The sequence below is a fragment of the Canis lupus genome, chromosome 6 (genome assembly GCF_003254725.2).
Source record: "Canis lupus dingo isolate Sandy chromosome 6, ASM325472v2, whole genome shotgun sequence".
NCBI classification, from domain to species: domain Eukaryota; kingdom Metazoa; phylum Chordata; class Mammalia; order Carnivora; family Canidae; genus Canis; species Canis lupus.
In genome coordinates, this window is record NC_064248.1 from 38740715 (window position 1) to 38758383 (window position 17669).

Here is a 17669-nt window from a genome sequence, read left to right on the forward strand (position 1 = left end):
CCTCCCCCCGCTGACCTGCCCTCCACTGACCTCACCCATGCTGACCTCTCCCTGCTGACCCTGCCCCCCAATGACCACGCCCCCGCTGACCTCACCCCTGCTGACCTCCCCTGCTGACCCTGCCCCCCACTGACCTCGCCCCCGCTGACCTCCCCCTGCTGACCTGCTCCCCCTGCGGACCCTGCCCCCAATGACCACGCCCCCGCTGACCTCGCCCCTGCTGACCTCCCCCTGCTGACCCTGCCCCCCACTGACCTCGCTTCTGCTGACCTCGTACCTGCTGACCTCCCCCTGCTGACCTGCTCCCCCGCTGACTTCCCCCTGCTGACTCTCCCCCGTTGACCTGCCCCTCATTGACTTCGCCCCCACTGACCTCCCCCTGCTGACCTGCTCCCCCTGCTGACCCTGCCCCCACTGACCTCACCCCCGCTGACCTCCCCCTGCTGACCCTGCCCCCCACTGACCTGCTCCCCCTGCTGACCTCGCCCTCCACTGACCACGCCCCCGCTGACTTTGCCCCTACTGACCTCGCCCCTGCTGACCTCCCCCTGCTGACCTCACCCCCTCTAGCCTCCCCACCCCGCTGACCCTCCCCTCTGCTGACCTGCCCCCCCTGCTGAACCTCCCCCACCGACCTCGCCCCTGTGACTTCCCCCACTGACAGCCCACATCTTCCGTAGGTGGCCGGGGCCCCGAGCCCCACCCCTTCAGGGCAGCAGGTACTGGACGTTGACAGCTACCTGGACTCGTCTGTGCTGGATAGCTCCTTCCTCACCTTCCCGGGGCTGCGCACAGAGGCAAGTGTGCCCCCAGGGGCCCTGCCAAGCTGGGGGTGGGGTGTCCTGCCACCTTGGGCAGTCCAGGGTTCTAGGGATTCTCTGCACTTCTCAACAGGCCTTTGCTGGACAAATGAAAAGCGACTTATTTTTGGATGATTCTAAAAGGTAGGGGTCCCTAGAGCAAACGTGAGCCTCGGCGTAGGTCGGCCATGGCCTGTGTGTGCCATGTCACGGGTGTCTGGGCTGCGTGGGCCGTGTGCGTGTCCTGGCCAGGGGTTGGCAGGCCTGTGTGTTGCCCACACCCCACCTCAGGGCCCTGTTTGCTCAGAAGCTTCTGGAGTCCGTGTGTGATTGGAACTGGGAGTGTGCACACGTGTCCCCTGGGCTCCCCTTGTCCAACCCGTGTCACCCTCAGCCTGGTGTGCTGGCCATCCAGTGAAGGCACACTTAACTGGCCGGACCTGCTGAGTGACCCGTCCATCATGGGCAGCACCCTGCAGCGGCTGGCTCGGGGCCGCACGGGCCACACGCTGGGCCCAGAGGACGACGGTCTCTCCTTGCTGAGCCCCTCTTCACCTGCCAAATACTTCTCAGCTTCAGGTGGGCATCGCCCTGCTCTCCCAGGAGGGCCCCGAGGTGGGGGTTGGAGGAGCCGTGCCCTCCCTGATGTGCACTGCTCCTGCCTCCAGATGAGGACCTGATCCAGCAGATCCTGGCCGAAGGCGCCAGCAGCCTGGCCCCCACCCAGGACACCCAAGTGGAAACGGATCTGCTCACCAGCCTGTGAGTGCCTGGCCGCTGGGGCTCAGGGTGGTGGGAGCCCGGGCCGGGAATCCCTGCTCGCCTCCTGGATGGGCCTGTGCTGTGCCGTCCGTGTGCCCCGCCGCGGGGCTGGGCCCTGTCCCTGTGAACCCTGTCTGCACGGAGGCCAAGGCCGAAGGTGGGCCGGGTGGGGTGTGCTTGGCAGTAGGTGCCAGCCCAGGCCAGGCCGGTGTGAGGAGCAGGCAGGGGCACGGGCTGGGGACCCCTTGGGTGGTGCTGCGGAAGGCCACCGCTGCTGGGGTGCTGGCCCGATGGGGCAGGGCGAGGACCCCACCCACTGAGGGTGGAGGCCGGAAGCAACGGGGAGCCAGGACCAGGCTGACGCAGGTTTCCAGCCCGGGGAGCAGGCTAGGTGCTGGGGCCCTTCCTTGGTCACGTCCACCCGTCCACCCGCTGACAGTGGGGAGGGCACCGCATCGCCAGAAGAGGCTCCAGCTGAAACTGCGGGCTACAGGTGAGCGCGAGCTACTCCCCTCTTCTGTGCCTCAGGTCTAGCGCCCCCGGGGAGACAACGGAAACGCTGACGCTGCAGAGGCTGGGGGAGAGGGGGCCGCCGTGCAGCTCCGGCGTGACCTGGGAGCAGCCCACGTCGGCCAGGCTCTCCGGGACAGGTGTGCCCCTGTGTCCCCAGGATGCCCCCCGCCCTCCCCAGGGCTGCCTGTCACCGGCCTGTCTCCCTCCCCAGGGCTGGCGGACGGTCTGCAGAAGCGGCTGCTGCCCGCCTGGTGTGCGTCCCTGGCCCACGGGCTCAGCTTGCTCTTGGCTGCTGTGGCTGTGGGGGTCTCTGGCTGGGTAGGCTCCAGCTTCCCCCCTGGTGTGAGCGTGATGTGGCTCCTCTCAAGCAGCTCCAGTTTCTTGGCCTCCTTCCTTGGCTGGGAGCCCCTCAAGGTAAATGGGATGCAGGGGGCCGGGCCAGCAGCCTCTGGCACCTGCAGGCTGCTCTGATGCCGCCTGTGGCGCAGGTCCTGCTGGAAGCCCTGTACTTCTCGCTGGTGGCCAAGCGGCTCCATCCTGATGAGGATGATACCCTGGTGGAGAGCCCGGCTGTGACCCCTGTGAGCGAGCGTGTGCCTCGCGTGAGGCCCCCCCACGGCTTTGCGCTCTTCCTGGCAAAGGAGGAAGCCCGAAAGGTCAAGAGGCTGCATGGGATGCTGAGGGTGAGCTCAGTCACGGGTGCCCAGCACCTGCTGTCCACCTGCGTTCTGGCCAACATGCTGGCTTCCTGTAGGTTCTCCCTTCATAAAAAACCACACGCCTACCCTTTACTTCCACAGAGGCCCTATGGCCCCTACCCCATCACCCCTAACTCCTACCCCCCCCAGTCCTTGCTCTCTCTTCATGTCCGGCTCAGATGCCTCCTCTGCCTGGCCTCTCAGGGCCCTCGGGGTGGTCTCCACCCCCAGCAGGGCATTGGCAGGTGTCTGTGTTGCCTTCTTGGCACCAAGAACCTTGGCCACGGGCAGATTGCTGGCCGGCTCTATTGTGGTGGGCGAGACTTGGATTGGCTGACCCCAGGGCTGTCCTTGCCTCCAGAGCCTGCTGGTGTATATGCTCTTTTTGCTGGTGACGCTGTTGGCCAACCACGGGGATGCCTCATGTCACAACCATGCCTACCGCTTACAGAGTGCCATCAAGCAGGAGCTGGGCAGCCAGGCCTTCCTGGCCATCACCCGGTATGGACACCCTAAGCACATGCACATACACCAGGTCAGGAGGGCACTGATGCCAACCAGGCCCCATCTTGACCCTGGCCTTGGGCCAACGCAGTACCCAGGGGGTATGGGGAAGGGTCTTGGTACAGTTTTGTCAGGCCAGCTCCATAAAACTTACTGTCCTAAATGCAAGTAGGCTAAGGAATCGGAGTCTTCGCCTTGTCCCCTTCTGTGGCACTGGCAGCCTGTCATTGGCTGGGCCACTGACCACCCCCGCCACGGGTTCCGGGAGCTTCGGGGTAGAGCATGTGACTGTGTGTGGGCAGGTCTGATGAGTTCTGGCCATGGATGTCACACGTGCTGCTTCCCTACATCCATGGGAACCAGTCCGGCCCAGAGCTGGGGCCCCCACGGCTGCGGCAGGTGCGGCTGCAGGAAGGTGAGCGGTTTCTAGCTGCCTGGCTAGGTACCCTTTATCTTCCCTCTGCCTCCCTTCTTTATGGCCTCTCCCTTCAGGGCTGCAGGGAGGGTTTGGGGAGCCCATGGAGCACCCTGCCCAGGCAGCACTGGTTTAGTCACGCTCACTCCTTGGCTGCTCTGCTTGCAGCTCTGTGCCCAGACCCTCCCGGCGCCGCGGTGCATGCGTGCTCAGCCGGCCAGGACGCCTTCAGCACCGGGGACTACAGCATTGGCTGGGGTAGTGCTGCCCAGAACTGCTCCGAGACGTGGGCCTACTCTGCGCCAGACCTACTGGGGTAAGCACAGGGGTGCCCCGCGGTTCCCTCCCCGGTGCCCGCACGCCTGCGGCCGGGCTCTAACACTGCCCCCTCGCCAGCAGCATCTGGTCCTGGGGCTACTGCGCTGTGTACGACAGCGGGGGCTATGTGCAGGAGCTAGGGCTGAGCCTGGAGGAGAGCCGCGCGCAGCTGGGCTTCCTGCAGCTGCATAACTGGATCGACAACAGGTGTGCACGCCTCCGCGGCCCCCCCGCCTCTGCCCCCGCAGCCCCTCAGGCTGGCACAGCAGCCCTCCTCCTGCCACGAGCCTGCGGTTCCCCATGCGTTACATTCCTGATGGGCCTCTCACTCAGCCTCCACCTCCCCCCGGGGTCCATGCATCACCTGCCGCCGCCCCTTCCTCCGGGAAGGCACCTGGTCTTACTGTGCCCCCTTCACGCGCGCAGGAGCCGCGCCGTGTTCGTGGAGCTCACGCGCTACAGCCCAGCCGTGGGGCTGCACGCCGCCGTCACGCTGCGCCTCGAGTTCCCCGCTGCCGGGCACGCGGTGACCGCTGTCAGCGTGCGTCCCTTCCCGCTGCAGCGCCTGAGCACCGGCCTCTCCCTGCCGCTGCTCACCTCGGTGGGTGCTCGCCCCGCCCTGCCCCGCCCCGCCCAGGCCCCGCCCACGCCCGCCGCCCCAGGCCCCGCCCATCGCTCGCCCCGCCCCCCCGCAGGTGAGCCTGCTGCTCTTCGCGCTGTACTTCTCCGTGGCCGAGGTGCGCACCTGGCGCAGGGAAGGGTGTAGACGTGCGGCGCAGCCCGGGGCGTGGGCGCGGTGGCTGCTGGTGGCACTGACCGCGGCCGCAGCGCTCGTGCGCCTGGCCCAGCTGGGTGTTGCCGACCGCCAGTGGGCCCGCTTCTTGCGCCGCCGTCCGCGCCGATTCACCAGCTTCGAGCAGGTGGCGCAGCTGAGCGCCGCGGCTCGCGGCCTGGCCGCCTCGCTGCTCTTCCTGCTCCTGGTCAAGGTGAGGTTGGGGCCAGGGGGACGCGGGGTGGGGGGCGCTGCCGGCCGGTGGGGGCTGGTCAGCTGACCCCACTTGTCCACAGGCCGCGCAGCAGCTGCGCTTCGTGCGCCAGTGGTCGGTTTTTGGCAAGACGCTGTGCCGGGCCCTGCCGGAGCTCGTGGGGGCAGCCCTCGGCCTGGTGGCGCTCGCCGTGGCCTACGCGCACCTGGCCGTTCTGGTAGGTGAGGGTGAGGCCGGCGGGTAGTGGGGGGGTCTAGCCTCGGACGCGCCCCTCACTCCTGCCCCCCTCCCTTGCAGCTGGTCTCCTCCTGTGTGGATTCATTCCGGAGTGCGGCGCGGGCCCTCTTGGTGCTGTGCCCTGGGTCAGGGGGTCCCGCCCTGTGCCCTGCCGAGTCCTGGCGCCTGTCCCCGCTGCTGTGCACCGGGCTCTGGGCCCTGCGCCTTTGGGGCGCCCTGCGGCTGGGGGCCGTCCTTCTGAGATGGCGGTACCATGCCCTGCGTGGGGAACTCTACCGACCGGCCTGGGAGCCGCAGGACTACGAGATGGTGGAGCTCTTTCTGCGCAGGCTGCGCCTCTGGATGGGTTTCAGCAAGGTCAAGGAGGTGGGTACGGCCCAGTGGGGGGGAGAGGGACACACCCTGGGCCCAGGTGAGCCCAGGGTGCAGCCGGACTGACCGAGCCCCTGTGCCGCCCCCAGTTCCGCCACAAAGTCCGCTTTGAAGGGATGGAGCCGCTGCCCTCCCGCTCCTCCAGGGGCTCCAAGTCCTCCCCGGATGCACCCCCACCCAGCGGGGGCTCGGACACCTCACGGCCCTCCACGTCCTCCAGCCAGCTGGACACGCTGAGTGGAGGCCTGGGCCGCCTGGGGCCCCGGGGGGAGCCGGAGCCCTCTCGCCTGCAAGCGGTGTTCGAGGCCCTCCTGACCCAGTTCGACCGACTCAACCAGGCCACAGAGGATGTGTACCAGCTGGAGCAGAGGCTGCAGAGCCTGCGGGGCCGCAGGAGCACCGTTCCCCCAGCCTCGCCTCCCCACAGCCCCTGCTCAGCCCTGCAGCCGGCCCTGCCCAGCCGTCTTGCCCGGGCCAGTCGAGGCATGGGCCTGGCATCCGGCCCCAGCAGGGCTTCCCTGCGGGCTAAGAACAAGGTCCACCCCAGCAGCACTTAGCCCTCGGGGCACCGGGCTCCCCCACCCCCGCTCCGGCTTCTGGGAGGAGCCGGGGCAGACACCGCTCAGTATTAACTTCTGCTGCCCTCAAGGTTTGGGCCAGCAGAACAGCCGCACGGAGGCCCCGGAGTAGGCAGCCTCGTCTCTCTCTGGGGGTCTCAGCACTTTAAAGAGGCCGTGTGGGCAGCCAGGACCCAAGGGCCCTCCCCAGCTCCCTGTGGGTGGACACAGCAGTATCGGGCTGAGCGCCCAGCCTCTGAGATGCTAATTTATTACCAGAGTCCTCAGGTACAGCGGGCTGTGCCCGGCCCCACCTCCTGGGCAGACATCTCCCCTTGCGAAGGATCCAGGCTTCGGGGAGGGAACCTGCACTTCCCGTGGTCTTCCCCACTAAGTTATTACCTCTCCTGTGCCCCTGCTGAGTGCACTCCCTTTCCGCTGCCATCTGTGTGTCTATCGTCAGTAATTTATATGGGGTTAGGTTAAAATGTATATATTTTTGTACGTCGCTCTATTTTTCACTAGGGCCAAGGGACCTGGTGGCTGAAGCAACCCTGTGCCCACTGTCACCCGTGTTGAGGGGGGAGCAGGGACTGCAGAGCTGGCCTCCCTCCCCAGACATGTGACCAGGGGGCCAGGGCAGTGGTGGCTGCTGCTTGCATCCAGGTCTGGCCTGAGGCAGGTGCTGGGAGGGGAGGCTGGTTGGGAGGGTACAGCCACCTCCGAGGCAGTTCCTGTCGCCCCCCAGCAGCAAGATAGCAGAGCCCAGACCTGCTGGTGCCAGGTGTGGGCAATGAGCAGGAGGAGGACAGGGCAAGAACTCCAGGGTGGTCAGGTGGAAAGAGCCCTCCCCGGGGGCTGGCTCCCGGGGCTGGGGAGGGTGAGCAGGGGGCCGCGGGTGGCCCAACCGACAGCCTGGTACCACGTATGTGGGCATGGCCACAGTTACAGCCTTGACCCCACCCCCCACCCGACAAAGTCAAATAAACAACCTGGCTGACTGCACCTGTGTCTGTGAGCCTCAAGGGCTATACCTGCTTTATTTCAGGGGCGCACATACAGGCAGGGGGACCCCTCACACAAACTCCGTGAAGTCATCCACAGAGGAGATGAGACGCTTCCGCTGGCCTGTCTCATACGTGGGCACAGGCTCTGCCGGCGCCTGAGCAGAGGCTTTGGGGTGGCCCGGGGGGTGCATCTGCATCAGTGGCAGGCTGGGGTTGGTGTAGTGGGCTTCCTCGCGGATCTGAGGGACACCAAATGCTTGAGCAGCCAGCCCCCCGCCCCCAGCCCCCACGACATCTGGGCCCCGTCTCCCCTACCCGGTGGCGGAGTCGCTTGATGTGGCGAAGCCTGGCAATCCACTTGGAGGGATAGATGTCGGTGGGGTTGGAGCGGCTATGATGCACTTGTGAGGCCATCTGGGAGGGGAAGGCAGAGCAGAGAGCCCTCCAGGGGTGGCCCCTGTGCCCCCGCCCACCTGCACCCCCCCCCATCATGCCCTCCACTCACATTTGCATGCAAAGCCATCTGACGTGCCACAAAAGGCAGGTTGCGGTCAGACACGATCTTGGCCACGCTAGTATCCACAAGACCTTCCATGTCTGGGGAGAACCAGAGCTCACACGACGGCTCAGGACCCTGAGTGCCTACCCCCTCCGCCCTGGGGCTTACCTTTCCTGCACTGCAGGGACACCAGGTTGCACTCATAGTCCAGGGGGGTGATGATCACGTGGACGAAGTTGAACTGGCCCTGCCCGGACGAGAGCAGAGGTCACCCCAGCCCTGAGGACTGCTTCCTGCCATGTCCTCACCCAGCTGACGGTGGCAAGCTCGTCAGTGTTGGTCACTCGCTACCTGAACCAGCCTGTGCTCTGCTCCGTTAACCACTGGCCACTGCACACACCCTTCCTTCCCACCAAAGCCAGGGCACGCTGCCTTCCCCCTTCACCCACCACTGCACTTCTGGATGGCAACTGAATCCACCTGAGCTCAGGTTCACAGTCATGACTGCACACAGGCACAGGGCCCCCCTCATGTCCCTGTGTGGTCTGGGGCTCCTGCCTCACCATCTACCAGGAGCAGCACAGGGCGCTCTGCACGTTCCCCATAGTTGAGGCGCCCGCAGGGACAGCTCCGCTGGGCACCCCTGCCCACGACTGGACGCTGTTCAGCAGCTGGGGGCGCTGTTCAGTGACCTCCTCTGAGGTTTCCCAGTGTTTAGAATACACCGGACACCCCCGCCTCCCCGCTGCCCGGCCTCCCGGCCTCACAGCTGTCTGCAGATCCCTGCCCGCCAAGTCTCCCCGACCGAAGCCGCCTCCTCACAGTGCCCGCCGAGTACGGCCGCACATTGACTTCTTTACTCCTAAGGCCACAATCACTATCCTTGTCAGTAAAGGACGCTGGCTCCGAGGGGCCCCAGGACACCAGTGCCCAGAGGGCCACACACCCACCCTGCGGCTGCCTGGGCTCAACCTGAGCTCACTGGCGCTTCCTCTGGAGTCTGCGCAGCCCCGCCCCGCGCTCTGGCCCCGCCCACTCTGCCCCCACCCCGCCCACACTGCCCCCCACCCCCACGCTCTGGCCCCGCCCACACCACCCCAGCCCCCGCCCCCCCACGCCCAGGACTCACTCGGATGGTGCCCAGCTTGAAGTCCTCACCAGAGTCGTTGTAGACGATGGACACAAAGTCATTGCCCAGGTGGCGCTTCTTGTCACAGCGGTGCTTGTCCACATCCTTGGTGGGCATCAGGGTAGCAATGTGGAAGACGGCTGCGAGGCGGAGGGGGCCGAGCTGAGCAGCCCACATGGCCCTAGGTAGAGCCCTAGTGAGGGCTCCTCGGGCTGCCATCAGGCTGGTGTTGGTAGGGACGCAGGCAGGGGTGGCCGGGGCCCTCTGTGCCTCTCACCAGGGGCACCTGTTGGCTTCCCCAGAGGCTCTCCGAGTCTGCCCGGCCAGCAGCACTCAGCTCCTCAACCCGAGGGCAGAGCTCGGGAAGCAGCTGCCAACCTCATGGCTGCCCCACGCCAGGCCTGGTGAAGTCAGGCCCCCTGGCACTCCCACCACACTCTACTCCGTGGCCGAAGGGCAGGCCAACACCATCGGGGTGGGGGACCAACCACGTGCCAGAGGAAGGTGCATACCTTGCATGATGTCGTCATGCCAGCAGTAGGTGAACTGGCCATCTTCGCCACACACGTCCAGGCCCCCCAGGTACACCTTGTCCGGCTGGCAGTCTTTGAGCTCAATGAGCTTGCCCAGGCCTGTCAGGAACTCCGTGTACCTGTACGAGCCATGCTCATTGGACAGGATGGCGAGCTCACTGCTGCTCTGTGGGCAGAGAGGAGCACGCTGGCACCCGCCCCTCCTCCTACACGGCTCCCCAGGGCCGGACCACGTGAGGCCATCCTGCCCAGCACCTGCCAGGAGGTGGGGATGGCACATCCTGGACACCCTCCCCTGCACACAGAATTGGTCTGCCAGCAAATGTGCTCCAGGGGACCATCAGAGCACGTCCAGGACTCTGGCATTCCTTGGAATCCCAGCCCCTGTCCACAGACCTGCCCCTCGCACGGAGACGATCAGCACCCCCTTCCTTCGGTTCTCCATGCAGCAGAGGAATGCTTTGAATATTTAGGCAGAGTCACCTCGAACCCTTTGCTCAGAACCGTTCACAGCCCTCCCATCTCCTTAGGAATGAAAGTGCAGCTTCCCGGCAACCTACGAGGCTGTCCACGGCAGCCTTCCCCTCTCCTTCCCTGCTCCACCCCCCCACACCCTGCGCAGTGGACACTGCGCCAGCCACCCCAGGGCCTTGGCACCTGCCGTTCCTACACAAAACGCTCCCCTCCTGCACCTTCTCCATGCCTGGCTCGCTGATGCGAGCAGTGCCCTGCCCACACCTGCAGTATCCATGCACCTGCCACCTTCTCTGCCATGCTCGGCACTCCCTCGGGCACCACGTGCTCACCCACTCACAGGTGAGGGTTAGGGTCTTGCTGTGTCCCTGGCACCAGTACGGTGCCTGGGATAGGGTGTGGCAACTCACGCAACTCACGCAACAACTGAGCTCCATGGCAGAGGGGATCCAGACCCTAACCCCACCCCAGGCAGGAAGGCCACGCAGCTCCACCCTGGCACCCAGAAGCCTCACCTGGCCTTCTCCCACGTACAGGACGGCAATCTTGTGTGTGTCGTATGATGGAATCTGGTCGAGAAGCTGCACTGACCGCTCGAAGGACTGTAGCCACAGAGCCCTGCCTGAGCCTTGGGTGGGGGCCGGCCCCTGCCACCAGCCCTGAAGCCCCAGCCAAATTCCAGTCCAGGGAGGGCGCTCCCCCACCCAGGTAGCCGAGAGCTAGGGCAGCCCACGGTGCCCCCCACCAGGCTCCAGGGGGACCTGGAGAGAAAGCACCCACCTCATTGGGTAGAAGGATGGGCTTGTTGGACTCGTCACCAAAGAAGGGTGAGTGGTAGAGCTGCAGGAACACAAAGCTGTCGGGGAGGGACAGTGAGTCTAGGCCGGGAGCTGCAGGCCAGGTCGGCGTCGAGGCCAGTTCTGTCTGCCCACACTCAAGGCGCAGGCCTGAGCCTCTTGAGCACCACGTCCCCGTGGCAGCTCCTGCCCCTGAGGGCAAGGCTCACCTGGGATTGATGCCTGGCACCTTCTCAGTGTTGGAAGCCCCAGCTCTGCTCCTGAAGGCGTCCCGCTCTACCCTCTTGCCTCTGCGTGACGGGGCTGAATCAGAGATGGTGTAGCCTCTGGGCCGCAGGCCACTGGGGGAGCGGGGGCAGCTGGAAGGCAAGGGACCCTCGGGCTGTGCGGGGCCCTGGCCCTGGTTCTCTTCACCTGGGGCTGACCAGGAGGCACCCACCCCGTCCAGAATCCCGGACTGTGACCGGGCCTTGGCCTCAGGGCTGAGCCGGCCAACATCAGACTTGTCCCCGGGGTCCCCGAGTATGTCCTGCAGGGTCTGCAGCTCAGGGGAGGAGCTGGACTTGCTGAGGGGCTGGGAGGGCTGGAAGGAGAGCTCCACAGAAGGCCGGGCACCCTCGGAAGAGACAGCTCGTTCGATGGGGATCCCTCCGGCAGCCAGCTCCTCTGCAGGGAACTTCTCCTCCTGGCTGGAGCTTGAAGACGACTGCCAAGAATGAGTCCGCAGGGCCTCCATCAGGAGGGGTTCACTTGGCGGCGACGAAGCCCCCCACCTCCCAGTCAGGGCCACAGAGCTCCTCAGTGGCCAGTGGATGGCCCGCCTCCTCACCCCCCCCCAGGATGGCCCTGGGCCTGGGCCCCACTGAGCAGCAGAGCCCAGCACCCGCCAAACCAAAGGATGCCAAGGGCAGCGACCAGCTATCCTCCTACGGGGCCCGCTGGGAAAGCCCAGACTATCTGCGCGGGACAAACTTGGAAGGACACGTATCCGTTTTTTAGGTGAGAAAAGAAGAGAAAAGCCTTGCCAGAGTGCATAGCAAGTCCAGAAGCCACAGACGGAGTGAGCAACCCCACAGCGCCCCCGCGTCCCAGGCTCCCCCATGCACTCACCCTGCTGTAAGCTTCCGCGCGGCCACAGCGCCGGTCTGTGCCTAGTGTCGCCTCGAAGTCCTCCAGCTCCGTGTGCTCCACTGGCAGACTGGTCTCGCTTGAATTTCCCTCCTCCAGAACCACCGCAGAGTCTGGGAGGACACGGATGGGGCTACTGGGAGCTAGCCCAGCCCCCGGGGGGCTCACATGGCCTCAGGGGCACCAGCCTCTCCCCAACGAGAGCACACAGTGGCCCCCGACAGAGCCTCACCTAGGGCCTTCCTGGCCTGTGGCTCTAAGCTGCCCACACCCCATCAAGTCAGCTGGAGGAGGGCACTCAGAGGGGCCCGGGCGCGGCCCCTGAGACAGGGCGTTTCCAACACCGGCTCCCCGGGGCCTGGGGTGAGGGGTATCTGGCTCCTGGGATCCCGCCCCTGCTGCTCCAGCGAGGTAAACGGGCAAGGGCAGCACAGACCCCATGAGGGAGAAGTCCTGCCTAGGACAGGGCCTGAGCTCAGGAAGAGGGGCGCACCTGGACCAGCCCTCGGGAACAGGAGCCCAGAGTTCCTCACTAGCCGGACCCGAGGAAAAGCCTGACACAGGAGAAATCCCTGTGCGCACAGATGGGAAGCGCATTCCCGAAAACAGAGGTGCACCATTGGAGCCCAAGCCAAACCCGGGGCTGGGGAGTGCTAAGGAGAGGCCACGACACCCCAAAGCAGCATTTCCTGTGCCGGCCCCAAAGCAGCATTTCCTGTGCCGGCGTCAGGGCAGGGGTAGGGGGCGTCAGGGGTGGGGCGCATCAGGGCAGGGGTCGAGGTGAGAAGCAACCGAGGGTTAGCACAGCCCGCGGCCACCACGCACACAGCCCCGGCACACGCACAGTCCGTTAGCTGCCTGCCACGTCCCGTCTGCACACCGCCCTTTCCAAACTGGCTCCCGGCCACATGGGGGGCCCAGGGGAGCCAGAAGGCTGTGCGAGTCGGCCCCTCCCTCCACCTCCCGCATCCGGGGCCTGAAGGCGACAGGCCATCCCACAATGAAGGGTAGACGCGGCCCAATCTGTGGGGTCACCAAACCAATCAGGCCACCAGAGGCCAGGGCCAGGCTCACCCCCAAGAGCCATCCCCCACCAGCATGTGGCTGAGCTGCCCACCATCGCCTCATTGGGCCCGTTGACACGGAACAGGGCTCAGCTCAGGGTACAGGGCAGAGGGGCCCGCCAGCCAAGCGCAGGCATTCCGCACAGACGTCCTCATGCGAGACGCAGCCCTGCTCAGGGGGCGAGCAGCGGCCGCGGAGGGATGACCGCATGAGGGGCGACGAGAGCAGCACGGGGCAGAGCGGCGGCAACGACCGCTTTCCTTAAAGAGACGTACGAATACCTGCCCAGGAAATGCTCCTGTGCAGCTTTCCTTGGCAACTGGACTGGTACAGGGAGGAGAAAGAGGCCACTGCAGGGAAACCGCGAGCGGCCAGTCAGCGGAAGGACAGACTACGCACAGTCGAGCGGAGAGGAAAGGCGCACAGAGCCCGAGCCTGGAGGGAGAGAGCGCAGGGCCAGCGGCGGCCGGCGGGCGGGCAGGCGGGCAGGCTGCTCATGGCCCACGAGGGCTCCGGCTCTCCGCGCTGCTGCAGGGGGTGTCGGGGCAGGGGCAGGGGGAATGCGCCCTTCCTCCTCACTGACAGAGGCCGCGGCCGCGGGGAAGGCCGGAGGGTGGCCGGGAAGGAGCGCACCAGCCTAGCCAGGCAAGGGCATGAGCACACGCAGGCAGGCTCAGGCTGTGTGCTCGGCGCATCCAAACCCAGACCCAAGCGCAAGTGCAGCTGCCCTCCTGGGGCCCCAGGTGCGCCCAGGGTAGTGCAGGGCACAGGGCGTGCGGGGCTCGGCCACAAGCACTCTGGATCACTCTGGACGTACCCGCCTGCCCCTCAAGTGGAAGATGGCCTGGCCTTTCCGCAGAAATGGGTCCTGCGCCCCAATGTCAGGCCGTGGCGGGGGCAAGGAAAGCTCAGAGACCCCTCTCCGGGGCGTCCCCACACCTCCACAGGACACGCCGGGTGGGGGCAGCACTCACCCGTGTTAGATCTCGGGGGCGGAGGGGGCTTGGCCGAGCCTGCGGCAGGCACCGACAGCGACTTGTACAGAGCCGTGTCACGACGCTCCTTGAAGCGCTCAGCGGCCATGAGCGCGTTGGACAGCTCCTGCAGAGGCATGTTGTTGATGTCCGACGAGAAGGGGCTGAGCGGGTTCTCCAGGCTCATCAGCCAGCTGGTGTTCCCTGGGGAGGGGCAGGCACCACCCCTTAGGCTGCACACCCGATGCCTCCCCTGGCCCTCCCCTCCCTGCGCCCCATGTGCCACCCTCTAGGGCCCATGCCAGGGGGCAGTAGGGTTCCTGTGCCCAACCAGGGAGTGACAGGGAGGGGGCTAGGCCCTAGGCAAGGCTTGCCCCCAGCACCCAGGTCAGGGCAGCGCCCGTGTAGCAGTGGCCCGCCTCACACGTGAGCACCACTCTGCACCCAAATGAGCTCTGTGCCCAGTCCAGGCTCGACAGAGGCATCTCCAGGCACCAGACGTGGCCACTGGGAAACCTGGACGGGGCACGGCCGAGGGTACTTCTGGGCTGTCCCTCTCCCCATAAGGCCCTGGGGCCCACACTCAGACTCCACTTCTGCACTGAGCGTCCTCCAATCCCGAGCCTCTCACCCTAACCCCCGACCCACCTCCCCTTGCCCCGCCTGGGCCTCCTCATCCTGTCTCCCACCTCCCCCTGCCTGCTCCCCAGCAAGAGCCAGGACCCGAAGCCCCATGCCCACCATCTCCTGACCCTGCCGGCCACGCCATGCCCAAGCAGGTGTTGGGTCCTGGGGCTTGGCTTACTGAAGTCCCTCTTTCAGCCTGAATACCCGTCACAGGCTAAGTTGTGTCCCACGAAATTCACGCGTTAAAGTCCTAACCTCCAGCAGCTCATTAAGGTAAAACAGAGCCACACGGGTGGCCCCTGGCCCCCTGGGCTCTTAGGAGAAGAGGAGACAGGACACCACCCCACACCGACAAACAAGCTCAGAGCAATCAGCCCTGCCGACCCCGTGACCTGGGACTCCCAGGCTCCTTCTGCTAGAGCCTCGGGCACCTGATCTCCCTCACCACTCCCCTCTGGGGACTCAGCTAAGGCACGGAGCACGGGCTCCCTCAGCCCCATCTGCCGCCACTGCCTCCTGGGGATCTAGAGCCCTCGCAGGGAACAGTCCCATGCTCACCGGAGTGGCGGAGGCCCCGGCGTGCTGAGCGCAGGCCCCCCAGTACCTGTAGGCCTCCGGACCAAGATCTCCGCCCAGCCCTGGGTCAGCAGCGGTACGTAGGCTGCCAGGCTCGTCTTCTCCTGTGCTGGGAACCGGGTGCCAGCCGAGGCCCTGTCAGACTTGCTGGCCAGCGCTGCCTGCGTGCCTGGGGAAGTGGGGCCACCCGGCAAGTGGGAGGCTGGAGTGTCCAGGGCGCCAACACGAAGACCGTGGCCCCCTGAGGAGGAGAGCAGGAGTGCTGGTGACCACCGCCTACCCAACACGGAGCCACCAGCACGGAGCCAGCTGCTCCACCCAGGGCCCAGGGCCACAGTCAACTCAGCCGTCCCCGGGCATGGCTCTCTTATGGTGTCAGCACAGGTGGACGCAGGGCAGGAAGAACGGGCCCCAGCAGCCGCCCCCCAGTCAGACGAGGGCTCATTCCAGCTGCAGCAAAGGGAAACCCCAGGGGCGAGCCGAGCTGAGGGCCAGGGCCGTGGAGCATTCACAGGAAACCCTGACCGTGAGAAACAAGCCCTGGGCAAGAAGGGGCCCTCCCGTCCTACAGATGGCTACGCACCCGTGGCCAAGGCTCAGAGACAACGCCCCCGTTATTCAAAAACCAGGACAGGCCTGAACTCCAGCACCTGGTCCCCAGGCTCCCAGGAGTCTTTGCGAGCACCCCCAGGGAACCCGGGAAGAGGCAGGGTGGGGCACAGGCTCACCGGACATGGAGCGGACCCGGTCCCGGGCGCCGCGGCACACCTGCTGCCCAGCCTGCGACTCCAGCTTGGCAGGTGCCTCCTTTGCCTGTCTCACATGCATGCCAGGGTCCGAGCTAAGGACAGAAGGGCCCATGCAGAGCGTGATCACGGTGCCTCACGGGCTCAGGACAGCCATGGTCAAGGCCTGCCGGGCAGGGGGCGCCAGGCACACTCACCTCAACTCGGGGCCACCTTGCTGATCTCCTGAGTCCAAGCCCAGCAGCGACCGGGTCCCCGTCCCCACGCTCGTCGTCACAGTGACAAGCTTGTTCCCAACCAGCCAGGTTTTGGTCCTGCCACCAGCCAGGAGGAACTCTCCCACCGGGGACCTGAAAGTATGGGAGCCTCAGCCAGGCCCAGGCCCAGTATGTGTGTGTGGGGGCCAGGGCGGGCCCACAGGGGCATCGAGGTGTCAAAGGTACAGTGACTGCGGCACGGCAGGCCCACCGCCTGCTGCCACGGCTTCCGAGTGCAGTCACAGCGGCAAAGCCGGGGCCTGGCCTCCCGCCCCGCCCCACGGGCCTGGCTCGCACCTCTTGGGGACTGCTGTGAAGTTGGAGAACACATATCTGGCCATCATGTCCAGACATGTTTCCGTGAGCTCCAGGTGGAGATTTTTCAAGTTGTCATCAGCCTGGGCCATCGAGTTCTCGTCAGCAGACCCCAAGCTGGCGCTTGTGAGGGACGTCTGGATCCTGCTGGAGGGAGGGGCCCCGCGAGGTCAGGGCCCCGAGGAGCGACCCCTCTCCCACCGGGGGCCAGAGCTCCAGGCATGCATGTGCTGGAAGGGCCGCACCCACAAACACCCCACCGGGGTGCACGGCTGGTCGAGCCACGGCCTGGCAAACCCCGCAGACCCTCCTCCCAGAGAGAGGAGGCGCAAGGCCTCACGGGAGAGACCCAGGCCCACTCGTCAGAGCAGAGGCTTAGGAGACAGGGCAGAGAGCGACGTCCCCTCACCGAAGCACAGGAGAGTTAGGGGACGCTTTGAGGCAGAACGGTTTAGTCATGCAGACACACAGAGACCACGACACACAGACAAAGATTGCATTCTGCCCTCAGGGCCACCTCCCGGTGACAGGGAGGGTCTGGGCTTCGTGTGCAGCTCTTCCCCCTCAACTCAGGCCCCCTGGGATCAGCACACACCCACGGACCCGGAGAAGAGGCTCTCGTGGCTCTGGTTCGGATACCAAATTTCACAGCCCCTTTGCCACATTTGGCTTGTGTTAAGGAACTGGCTAAAAAGAGCAGAGAGCCTCGTCCCCCTGCGCCCCCGTCCCTCCCGGCCAAACCCCACTTGGCAGAGGCCAGCCCGAGGCAGGGGCCTGAGCCAGGCAGCAGTGAGGAGGTGGGTCTCTGAGCTTCGGACTCCGAGGCCTGAGGGGGCTTCCTGGGGAGGAGACAGCCCCCCACCCTCAGCTCAGTGCAGCCTAGCCTGGTCGGCGCGAAGCAGTGACCCCCAAGAGCCCGTACCTGCACTCAGACGCAGCGGGGAGAGGTGACCCAGGCCGCGCCCCCGCCCCCCAGGCCAGCCCCCACTCCCACTGCCCTACAGAGCCTCCCGTTCCCCTTCAGCCACAAAAGAAAGCAGCCCTTACTGCTAAAAGAAAGCTCAAGAATATGGTGTCACTTGAGACGATATGAGAGCCAAACCCTAGAATGCGTGCCCCCCCCAACCTGCGTGGGCGCCGCTTTGATACACGAAGGCCCCTTACCTCCGGGGACAGGCCTGCAGGCAGCTGCCACCGGACGCCTGGCTTTCTCAGAGCTACCGCCCTGCTTCGGGCTCCCGGGCCAGCTTCTGAGGATGCCATGCAGCCAGCCCGGGCTCGAATGAGGCTTGGGGACAGAATGCAACCTTTCCACCCCTCACCTCCAGGCTCCCCTGGACCGAGGGCTGCCGCTCGGGCTCTCCTGCAGCTCCGGCCAGG

General features: G+C 65.9%; 2 protein-coding genes across 18 annotated transcripts in view; one reads left to right on the forward strand and one right to left on the reverse strand.

Moving 5' to 3' along the window:
• Positions 1-7167, forward strand: part of PKD1 (polycystin 1, transient receptor potential channel interacting) — a 41742-nt gene extending 34575 nt beyond the window's left edge. For 3 of the 5 annotated variants that reach the window (XM_049111498.1, XM_049111500.1, XM_025416941.3), the window contains 16 exons: positions 681-797; positions 895-944; positions 1195-1379; positions 1469-1562; positions 2091-2212; positions 2287-2489; positions 2564-2758; positions 3135-3274; positions 3580-3692; positions 3861-4008; positions 4089-4217; positions 4437-4611; positions 4706-4996; positions 5079-5213; positions 5294-5599; positions 5695-7167. In XM_049111498.1, coding sequence (XP_048967455.1) covers positions 681-797; positions 895-944; positions 1195-1379; positions 1469-1562; positions 2091-2212; positions 2287-2489; positions 2564-2758; positions 3135-3274; positions 3580-3692; positions 3861-4008; positions 4089-4217; positions 4437-4611; positions 4706-4996; positions 5079-5213; positions 5294-5599; positions 5695-6162 — 2871 coding nt within the window. In that variant the 3' untranslated portion in view covers positions 6163-7167. The remainder of the gene's footprint in view (positions 1-680; positions 798-894; positions 945-1194; positions 1380-1468; positions 1563-2090; positions 2213-2286; positions 2490-2563; positions 2759-3134; positions 3275-3579; positions 3693-3860; positions 4009-4088; positions 4218-4436; positions 4612-4705; positions 4997-5078; positions 5214-5293; positions 5600-5694) is intronic. The other 2 variants (XM_049111499.1, XM_025416942.3) reach the window with 1 other exon arrangement.
• Positions 7168-7171: 4 nt separating this feature from the next.
• The window catches only part of TSC2 (TSC complex subunit 2), a 33311-nt gene continuing 22813 nt past the window's right edge, over positions 7172-17669 (reverse strand). For 5 of the 13 annotated variants that reach the window (XM_025416944.3, XM_025416948.3, XM_025416952.3 and 2 more), the window contains 16 exons: positions 16272-16436; positions 15915-16067; positions 15700-15812; positions 15000-15212; positions 13769-13972; positions 13076-13144; positions 11712-11842; positions 10811-11307; positions 10585-10660; positions 10320-10406; positions 9310-9496; positions 8798-8937; positions 7837-7915; positions 7675-7766; positions 7485-7583; positions 7172-7408 (listed from right to left, as the gene is read on the reverse strand). In XM_025416944.3, coding sequence (XP_025272729.1) covers positions 7238-7408; positions 7485-7583; positions 7675-7766; positions 7837-7915; positions 8798-8937; positions 9310-9496; positions 10320-10406; positions 10585-10660; positions 10811-11307; positions 11712-11842; positions 13076-13144; positions 13769-13972; positions 15000-15212; positions 15700-15812; positions 15915-16067; positions 16272-16436 — 2476 coding nt within the window. In that variant the 3' untranslated portion in view covers positions 7172-7237. The other 8 variants (XM_025416945.3, XM_025416949.3, XM_025416946.3 and 5 more) reach the window with 5 other exon arrangements.